Source organism: Myotis davidii, unplaced genomic scaffold, assembly GCF_000327345.1.
Source record: "Myotis davidii unplaced genomic scaffold, ASM32734v1 scaffold482, whole genome shotgun sequence".
NCBI lineage: Eukaryota > Metazoa > Chordata > Mammalia > Chiroptera > Vespertilionidae > Myotis > Myotis davidii.
Window position 1 is genome coordinate 717,953 of NW_006293550.1, and position 10,707 is coordinate 728,659.

The 10,707-nt window shown below is 32.3% G+C and overlaps 1 protein-coding gene across 1 annotated transcript in view; it reads right to left on the reverse strand.

The window, feature by feature from the left end:
* Window positions 1-1,159: 1,159 nt before the first annotated feature.
* The window catches only part of ARL13B (ADP ribosylation factor like GTPase 13B), a 79,976-nt gene continuing 70,428 nt past the window's right edge, over window positions 1,160-10,707 (reverse strand). The window contains exons 8-11 of the mRNA XM_015566215.1: window positions 8,439-8,661; window positions 6,010-6,126; window positions 4,960-5,028; window positions 1,160-1,431 (exon numbers count right to left, since the gene is read on the reverse strand). Of these exons, the coding sequence (XP_015421701.1) occupies window positions 1,355-1,431; window positions 4,960-5,028; window positions 6,010-6,126; window positions 8,439-8,661 (486 nt within the window). The 3' untranslated portion in view covers window positions 1,160-1,354. The remainder of the gene's footprint in view (window positions 1,432-4,959; window positions 5,029-6,009; window positions 6,127-8,438; window positions 8,662-10,707) is intronic.

A 10,707-nucleotide genomic window follows, 5' to 3' on the forward strand; every position in this document is an offset into this window, starting at 1 on the left:
GTAAAACTTTCAAATAATCACACTAAACTGCCTTCAACATACTTCTCATAGTATTGTCAGTACAAGTTACCAAGTTAACCAATTTTGACAAGGTTATATAGGAATCATACCGTTTGTAGTATTTTTACCGTGACAGAAATATGTGCTTTCAATTAAATGCAACATTATGAATCTACTCCTCAAAACACACATCTAAAAGCCAGACAAAGAATCCTATAGATGCCATTCTTCTGTGCAAGAGAAATGCTATTATTTTTAAATGGGAAATCATTTTGGAATTATTTATTTATAAAAATTATTTTGGAATTGTTTCTTCATTCTTGCTTTAGTACTCAAGTATATCCCTGTTATGAAACACAAGTTTCTGAAACTTCAGTAGCTTTTCGGTCTTTTTGCCTTTAATTTCAAGGCACTAAAGAATTACAATAACCTACGAGTCACTGTAGCTACTGATAGACAAAGGAGTGACAAGGAGAAATGATCTCTGAAGGGTTTTACCTTTTAAAGAGGGGCTTATTGGGACTTTTAATAATATCTCACATAACCTTTCTATTTCATTTTTCAAGTCTCTTTTATTAGGATCGTCATCAAAGAAAACAACAACAAAAAATTGAACCTTCTGCTTGGGTAGTGCTTTCAAATAATATAATTTGTTAGAATAGAGATCTGAGAATCTATTTTTAAAAAGTATTATTTTAAAATTAGGTCAAATTAGTATGTATACTTCAAGAACAATACTATTATAAAACATACCTCAAAACATATAAATATATCATTTGTATAGTTAATGTTTGTCCAGTATACCAACTCTATTTTCCAGATACAATTTAAACAAAGCATCTATAGAAAAGTATACTGTCAATATCATAGTAATAAAATTCTTAAACAAAAGTTTTAGAAAAATATAAAAAGTTAAAAATTTAGGTTATAAATTCCCAAGAGTTCCCCTTCCATTCACATGTATCTTACAAAAAAGGTTTACGGTACAGAAATAAAGACTATTAAACAAATAGTAATGAAAGTGTGCAAAGTCCACTGGCTTTTTCTGAAAGGTTTTCCTTCAGGAATATGCCCAAGGGGATGTATAAACCAGAGTCAATACTAACTCCTGCTAATTTGGTACATAATGCTCATCCCATCTGCTGGTCTTTTTGCTTCCTTTTTTTTTATTAAACCATGAACAACATGGAAAAGTAATTATCAGATCAGTGAGATCTTTGGTTATCAAACTCCTCGCTGAAATTGCTACGGTAATCTTGCCCCAGTCATCAATGTACAGGGTTTTCCTTTTTTGAGAAAGAAGGTCTTCTAGGTCATCTTGCTGATATTAAGGCGGCTCATCCATGCAACTCGGTTATGAGATCATGTCATGAGCGTCACTGTTTGGTCTCTGTCGCACCGCCAGCGGAGGCAGTGGCTTCCCATAAAAATCTATGTAGAGAAGGAATAATAAAAATACCAAACAGTTATGGTAAATAAATATTTCTGACACAATTCATTATTTGCCAACTAATACCTTAAAAAATAAAAAGAGATCTGACTTGACAGATGAAGCAATGGGAGAAAATCACAAACTCAAAGAAAACTTGAATAAATTTAAAAGACAACCATAGCCAAATCCGGTTTGGCTCAGTGGATGGAGCGTCGGCCTGCGGACTGAAGGGTCCTGGGTTTGATTCCGGTCAAGGGCATGTGCCTGGGTTGCGGGCACATCCCCAGTGGGAGATGTGCAGGAGGCAGCTGATCGATGTATCTCTCTCATCGATGTTTCTGGCTCTCTATCTCTCTCCTTTCCTCTCTGTGGAAAATCAATAAAATATATTTAAAAAATAAAAAAGTAAAAAAAAATAAAAGACAACCATAGAGTAAATTCTTAACTCTAGATTATAAATTAATCTCTACTTCATTTAATAAAAAGTTGCACCTAATGTATACATTATATTTTTGTTTCCAATTACACATTCACATTAGAATGTATTTTAACTTACATAATTTCAGAATATAATAAAATAGGAACTAACCTATCATAGTCAATAAAAGTATTTGATGTAAAGTCAGTCAACCAAACAGATGTGATTTCACTATAATTCCGATATAGCCTAAGGACAAACTTTTCTGTCTGTATTTATTTATTTTATTGATTTTGAGAGAGAAAGAGAAACATCAATTTGTTGTTCCACTTATTTATGTATTCATTGATTACTTCTTGTATGTGCCCTGACAGGAGATTGAACCCATAAATTTAGCATATCAGGATCATACTCTAACCAACTATGCTACTTGGCCAGGGCCAAACTTTTCTGTTTTTAGAAATGAAAATAAATATTTTAAAGAAATATTTCATTACTGACCTATAGTATTCTGAAAAAGAAAGCAAAGAGCACACTTATATTTATATACTCTTTGAATAAAAGTATTTTATACAGTTTTATATAATTTCAAATTATATAGTAAAATAAAGCTTTTTTAAAGATTACAATTCTGACTTTTTTTTCTCTAATAGATGGATCTCTGTAGGAAACCAAACTCTAGATTAGGTAAACAGAGTCATCAAAAAGCAAATTGCATGAACATACAACGGAGTCAAGACAGCCTCTTCAATAAATGGTGTTGGTAAAATTGGACAGATACACGCAAAAAAATGAAACTAGACCACTAACTTACACCATACACAAAAATAAACTCAAAATGGATAAAGGACTTAAACATAAGATGGGAAACCATAAAAATACTAGAGGAATCCATAGGCAGCAAAATCTCAGACATATGCCGACGCAATTTCTTCACTGATACAGCTCCTAGAGCAATGGAAACTAAAGAGAAAATAAGCAAATGGGACTACATCAAAATAAACAGCTTTTGCACAGCAAAGAAACCATCAACAAAACAACAAGAATCCCCACTACATGGGAGAACATACTTGCATATGTTATCACCAATAAGGGTTTAGTCTCCAACATTTACAAGGAACTCATACAACTTAACAAGAGGAAGATAAACAACTCAATCAAAAAATAAGCAACGGACCTAAATAAATACTTTTCAAAAGAAGACAGAAGAAAGGCCAAAAGACATATGAAAACGTGTTCAAAGTCACTAATCATCTGAGAGATGCAAATCAAAACGACAATGAGGTGTCATCTCACACTGTCAGAATGGCTATCATCAACAAATCAACAAACTACAAGTGCTGACGAGGATGCAGAGAAAAAGGAACCCTTGTGCACTGCTGGTGGGAATGCAGACTGGTGCAGCCACTGTGGAGAACAGTATGGAGTAAAAAAAAAGTTGCAGGGGGAGGGTAAGAGATCAACCGAAGGACTTGTATGCATGCATATAAGCATAACCAATGGACACAAGACACTGGGGGGTAGGAGAGGAAAGGGGAAGGTCAAGGGGAGGAAATAAAAGGAGACATATGTAATACTCTTTGCAATACTTTAAGCAATAAAACAAAATTTAAAAAAAAAAGAATGTAAAAATAAAAAAAAATTCCATTTTGCTAGCACTGTCTCTACATTAGGAATGGAGTTACTACTTTAAAATAAATAATGAGATACTTAAAAAAAATAAGATACTCAAAAAATTTTCACTGGTTTTCTACTACCTACAAATAAAGTTTGAATCCCATAAAAAAAAAAAAGAAACTAGAAACACCAATTAGAAAGGATATATATACACCCTTATGTTCATAGCAGCACAATACACCATAGCTAAGATTTGGAAACAGCCTAAGTGCCCATCAGCAGATGAGTGGATTAAAAAACTGTGGTACATCTACACAATGGAATACTATGCTGCGGTAAAAAAGAAGGAGTTCTTACAATTTGCAGCAGCATGGATGGAACTGGAGAGCATTATGCTAAGTGAAATAAGCCAGTCAGAGAAAGATGAAGGCCACATGATCTCACTCATTTGTGGAATATAATGAACAACGTAAACTGATGAACAAAAACAGATCCAGAGACAGAGAAGCATCGATCAGACCATCAAACCTCATAGGGAATGTAGGAGAGGGTGGGAGTAAGGGAGAGAGATCAGCCAAAGGACTTACATGCAAGCATATAGGCCTAACCAATGGACACAGACAACAGGGGGATGAGGGCATGAGTGGGGGGGATGGGAGTATCATGGGTATAAGGACACATATGTAATAACTTAATCAATAAAAAAAATAAAAGCATAAATACAGAAAAAAAGCAAATTGGATGTTATTGATGGAGAAATCTATTGAGCTATAATATACATATATTATCCTTTTTGCATTCCAGAAATATATCTTTGAAAGAATTTGGGCTGATGGTCTAAAATCAGAAATTCTGCCTGGTACAAGGCAGCCCTCTACTCCCAAAGGCCCTTTCTCTAGTTTTCCAGTTGTGGAGTTCTAATGCCATATGCTGGCTAGACTATACCTTATGTCAATTTCATCTAAAGAAAATTACTTTCTTGAGGCAATAAAGCCCTCGTAACTTTCTAGTTAGCTGAAGTTTATTTGGTATACTTTCATTAGTCTGATTCTACAACTGTGTTGATCTTTTTACTTCATTTTAATATTCAGCAGGTTGGTGTCTTATTAGAAGCAGAGGAAGAACAATTATATGACATCATTCAGTATATTGAGTACATACATATAAGACAATGAAGTTTTTAAGCACTACAATTGTAATGTGTATTTAATTTAAATTGCTGTAAAGCCTTTCCCTATCCATTACTATTTACATAAATAAATAATGGAAAAACATTTTTATTTTTGTATTCTAAGGTAAACATCAATTCAAATTATTTAGAGGCAAAGGGGTTTAAGAATTAAAAAATTAAATAGAAAAAGAAGATGTATAATGAAAAAGGATGGCTGTGGATTTGAAAGGCTTCCAAAAATAAAAGTTTGCTGAAGTAATGAGGTAAAGAAAAGTGAATGTAATATGTACAGATATTTGAAAACTGATCCTTTCGCATTACCATTATGACGTGTTTCACCAAGAGGCTCAAGTTTTGGAAGTCTAGTGACTTTGGGGGTTCCCCAGCCAACTAAAGAAAAAGAAAAACATTTAAAACACTGTTAAATAATATATCTTTAGGTTGGTTGAGAGGATCCCTCCCTAGACAGGAATGTATATAACATTTAATGTCAATTCATATATACTGAATGACACAGTACTGAATAGCCATAATCCCATTTTAAATGACTTCTATTTTAAAATATCACTGTAGGCTGATAACATTTGCTTTAGATTTTTATTTTATTTGCCTTCAGTTAAAAATATAATCATCTTCACTACTACCATAAATAACCTTAGGCTATTGTTGTAAACTCTACCAGAAGCTATAAGAAATGTTTACTTATTAAATGGAATACTAGAAATGAGTCTTCAAATAATTCTCAAAGGAAAATGTTGCCATCTAAAGCTTTCTGTCTGAGCTAAAAGGACACTATAAACATATATGTTTAGGTATTTATTAAGCACCTATAGTATACGAGGTTCTGTGTCTAGTGCTGAAAAATTACAAATATCATGCAGCTAATAAGTCCCAGGACTTTACCTGCAGTATTCCATTTAATTCTCATAACAAACTTAGAAGGCCAGTATGTAAATTGAAAATATAATGGAAAAATTCACATATGTTGGTTTCAAATGTTTACTTTCAGGATGAAAGATGCAATTTTTTAAAAGCTCATATTAGCCATCCATTCAATAAGCTTAAATTTCTTTTAGCATCTGTGCCCTGGTATTTTAAATAGGACTGAATCCATTCTGGGAAGTGCCTGCGTAAGATTTTTTAATTAATTTTTACTTTTTTTTTTTTTACAAAACTTTACATTTTTTATTGTTAAAAAAGCAATAGGTAACTTATGTTGATAAAATATGAACAAAAGAGAGCAAAGAACTCTAACTTTTCACAAATTTACAAGATAATGAATATACTGAATAAAAACTACACAATTTCTTCCTTTTTCTTCATTGTTTAAAGCAGTATTTCTAAATTCAGTATCGATATTAAATTACTCACCAGGAGGGGGCGGCGGGGGTGGTATTGGACTCTTAGGAGCAGAGTCATCTGTATTAACAGGTTCTACACGGTGACTTCTTTTTATTCTTAGTTTCTTAGTTTTCTTTTTACTGTTATCTACGGAATTGAAACATGGAATTGGGAAAAATTAAACTTCTATAATGAAAATTAAGAACAAAACTAGAATATTGATATTATTACCATAGAAATATACCTTCAGTTCAACCTTGAAATTATTACTAGTAATGAAATATGAACTTGCTTTTACTAAGAATTAAGCTATTAATGTTTCCTTATTAAATAATTAATGAATATGATACAAATAACAAAAGCCTGTATTCTAAGTTCTAAAAGAAGTTATTCGGAATACAAAGAAAGTTCATATAATATATTCTAGGTATAAATAGTCCAAAATAATTCTTTGAAATGTGAAAAAGACCCCAATCAAACCTAAACACATTACCCATTAAAATAACCCCCAAATAAGGTATGCCCAAATATATATATAATCAAAACCCACATTAGACTTTGCAGAACTGAACTTGTGTTCTTTGAAAAAAAATAATTAGAGTGTAATTACATTTTAAGGACGTGTATGCTGTTAACATGTAGACTTTAACAATGTAAGTCAAGATGGCATAGTTGTTAAATAAACAAACATTAAAGTTACTGAAATATTTTCATTGACAATCCCAAACTTACTTTATATACTATATATTTTCTAAGATGGGAATTATCTATTACTTAAGAAATTACTTTTTAAAATGTATACACACTGTAAAAGCTGATAGCTCAATTTTGAAAATGAAATGTATTTTAATAAACACTGCCTTTATAATTACTCAAAGTGTGTGTATACATTTTGGGGGTACACACTATAGTCAACATCTACAAAATCTAATTTAAAAAGCAATGAGAAATACAACAATATTTAGAAACATATTTTCTAAATCAGTTAGTGTAATTTGACACATTTACTCCAGATAGAAACAAAGACATCTTTCTACAATTAATGCTGCAAGCTTCACAGCTAGAAGAAAGGAAAGCGAGCCTCCATAATGATATGGTACTTTAGGATGGACAGTAGTTTGGGTCATGAAAGAGTTTACAAGATAGACCACATGATCCAAGGTGGGGTCTCAGCACAGCCACAGACAAGATGTACGATTTTAAATGCCATAACCGTCTATAGACACTTGAAAAAATAATTTTTCATGAGACATTTCAACTGAAAATATTCAAGAACCTCAGAATTATGAGTAATATATTTACTTTTATAATACTTCCAAACTTACAAAAAGTATAACTTTCAAATCTAATTATTGCTATATAGCAAAATATCCATGTTAGCTAATCTATACCTCAAGATTGAAATCTTATTTTTATAAACTTTTTGATACTACATAAAAATTCTCATATATAATGGAACCATACTGCTAACAAGGAATGGCAAGGAACTAATTAATTTAGGTAGCTCCCATGTGTCACGGCCCATGCTCGAACATTGTAGGGTTATTCTTACTATAAGTAATCCTAAAATCCCTCTAAAAATGATGCTTATTTCCATTTGAGAGATGAGGAAGACTGAAGAACATCATATAACATAGCATGTGTCTAGTACCGTGGTCGGCAAACTGCGGCTCGCGAGCCACATGCGGCTCTTTGGCCCCTTGAGTGTGGCTCTTCCTAAGCCTTAGGAGTACCCTAATTAAGTTAATTACAATGTACCTACCTATATAGTTTAAGTTTAAAAAATTTGGCTCTCAAAAGAAATTTCAATCGTTGTACTGTTGATATTTGGCTCCGTTGACTAATGAGTTTGCCGACCACTGGTCTAGTAGATGGAAAAGTCAGGGTTCTATCCCAGGTTGTCTGACTCCAGACACAGGCTGTGTCTTTATGATACCAAAAGACATGAATTTCCTGTTAAATTACATAACTACTGAGAAAAAGAAAAATAATTATGAATTGAAATTTTTTGATATTAAAATAAGAGGAAAATGACTATGTGATAAGACTTTTAGAATGTTCAACTAATTATGTTTGCATCCTACAGAAATAGCATGTCAATAAATAAAGTGAGGCTGATTATAGCATTATCAGTCTTAAAAAGAAACAAGGAAAACCTCAAAAAGGCTTAAAGGTATTTAATACATTCCAAGGATTCCTGGGCTATGCTATATTCCAAATTTATGAAAGTAAAATTAAATATTTCTGCTGAAATTCAAGCTACAAAAGAGTACATTTTAAGACAGCATGAATAAAAACATAAGTTAGCAAACTAACTAATGAGTAAAAACCATGAGAAAACCATGATAAATACTGCATTTGCAGATAAAAAAAATTTTGTGTGTGAAAATAATGGCCAGTTGAAAGAAGTATAATTAAGTTATATATGTATATCTTTTTTATTTAATAACTAGATTTACCTGATTCTGATGATGGCTGGTCTGTCTCTTCATTCTCCAACTGCTGTGTTAATGCTTCATTATAATTTTCTATGGTTGCAAACTCATTGCTTTTCTGGCTACTGTCACTGATCTGGCTCTGTGTTTCCATTTGCTCACGCTCCATTTTATTTCTCAGGGGGCAAGCATCACAGTCTTTCTCCACATTTTGCCTCTTTTTCTCTCTCTCAAGTTTTTTTTCATTCTAACAAAAATGAAATATATCAGCTTTAATATAACAGTTGTATCTAAGGTAATTTTAAGGGGAAAATGAAATAATCCAAGAGCTTTCTGTACCTTCAGGGAACTGTGATATTTCCATAAAAAACTATTTGTTAAAAACATCACTGAAATATACTAATTGCCAAACATTCAGAAAAAAGATTGTATAAAGGAATGAAACAACTACTACCAGTAATTCCACAATCTAGAGAAGACCACTAGTTGGTGTATAATCACTGAGATGTTTCTCTTTGCCTAACCGCACACGTACAGACATACACCACCCACAAACATACACAAATGTGATAGATCGTTTCTCTTAATATATACATGTTTATGTATTTGTTTTTAAACAAAAAAGAGCTAAAGTTTTAAATTAAGAATATATATATTTTTCTTAGAATATGCCTGACACCTCATAAAATGTTAGCTATGTAATTGACATATATGTTAGCTATGATTACTTTCACCAATTACATTATCATTTTGAATGGTTATACCATAACTTATTTTACCAATTCATAATCAATGAACTAAGAGGTTACTTTCAATTTTCACTATTAAAAAAACACAACTATTGAATTAGTTATTTAGAATAAATTCCTAACACCAGAATTGTTGGTAATGGGTAAGCACATTTTTAAAAATGTGACACACTACAAATTTCACTTCAGAAAAACTGAAGTCAATTTACATTCTAAGCAAAAGGTTGAAACTAATAAATGTTAGTAATGTTTTTACCTTAGTGTTGGATTATCATACTGATTTCAATACTGTTTATCACTTTGAAGGTGAACTATTAAATACTGTTATTGCCATATTTCTTTTTCTTTAGGGAATTACCCATGGTAACCCAATATCCACTTTTCTATTTGATTATCATTATTTTCATAGTAATTTTTAAGGGTGTTTTTTTTTTGTCCTATGTGTCTCAAATATTTTTCATTAAGGTTTGGTCATTGCCTGTAACTTTGTACAAAAGCTCCTAAAAAAATTGAATATAATAAGATCTATCTATTTTTATTTCTTGACTTGTGGTTTGATTGTCCTGCTTTGAAAGTTTTTCCTCTTCCACATATATACAAATGTTTACATTATGTGCTAGTACTTTTAAGGCTTACTTTTTTTAAATGCCTTTAAGTCTTCTGGGGTTTAATTTGGTATATACAGTGTTACTAATTTTACATTTTTCAAAATGATTATTCAGTGGTCCCAATATCCTCTTCTTCCACATTTGAAATGTCACCTTTATCTTATACAAAATGGTTCAGTCATAATTATATTTATTGAATGTTTATCAATGTTCCATTAATCTCTCTGTTCTAGAACCAATACCTCGCCAGTTGTATTATTTGTGGTAAAAAAAAATAAAAGGAATGTGAGGTGCTTCTTAAAGTGCCACATTTTGAAATTGTGTGGGGGAAAAAAAGAAAATATACTTGGTATAAAACAGACTACAAGTCATTGGTTTTCATTTGTTTCATATATTTACCGATCATCTTCTTAAAATTATTGTAGCTTAACAGCATAATAAGTGCACGTTCCCCATGCCACTAATTAATTCAGGGATTTTTAATCTAAGATATTGTTTACATCTTTAATGAGTGAAAAATACAATGTCGGTAGAAGTACCGTATTTGCCGGCGTATAAGACGATTTTTTGGCCCTGAAAAATATGCCTCCAAGTGGGGGGTCGTCTTATACGCCAGGTACACTTCAGATAGACTGCCCATAGTGCTTGCCCCGTGCCATAGTGGCCTCCCGATGCCCGCCCACTTCATTCCACATACCGTTCAGGCATCAGCAGCGCTGCTGGGTGTATGCTCGGCTGTTATGCGATTTTGCTGTTATGCGATTTTACCACACTCGCAAAATCGCACACAGCCGACCATACACCCAGTATGATAGCGCAAAATCACGAATCGCGATACCATACTGGGTGTATGGTTGGCTGTGTGCGATTTTGCGAGTGTGGTAAATTCGGGTTACCGTATATTTCTTTACATATGCATTGAATTTTAAAGAAGGC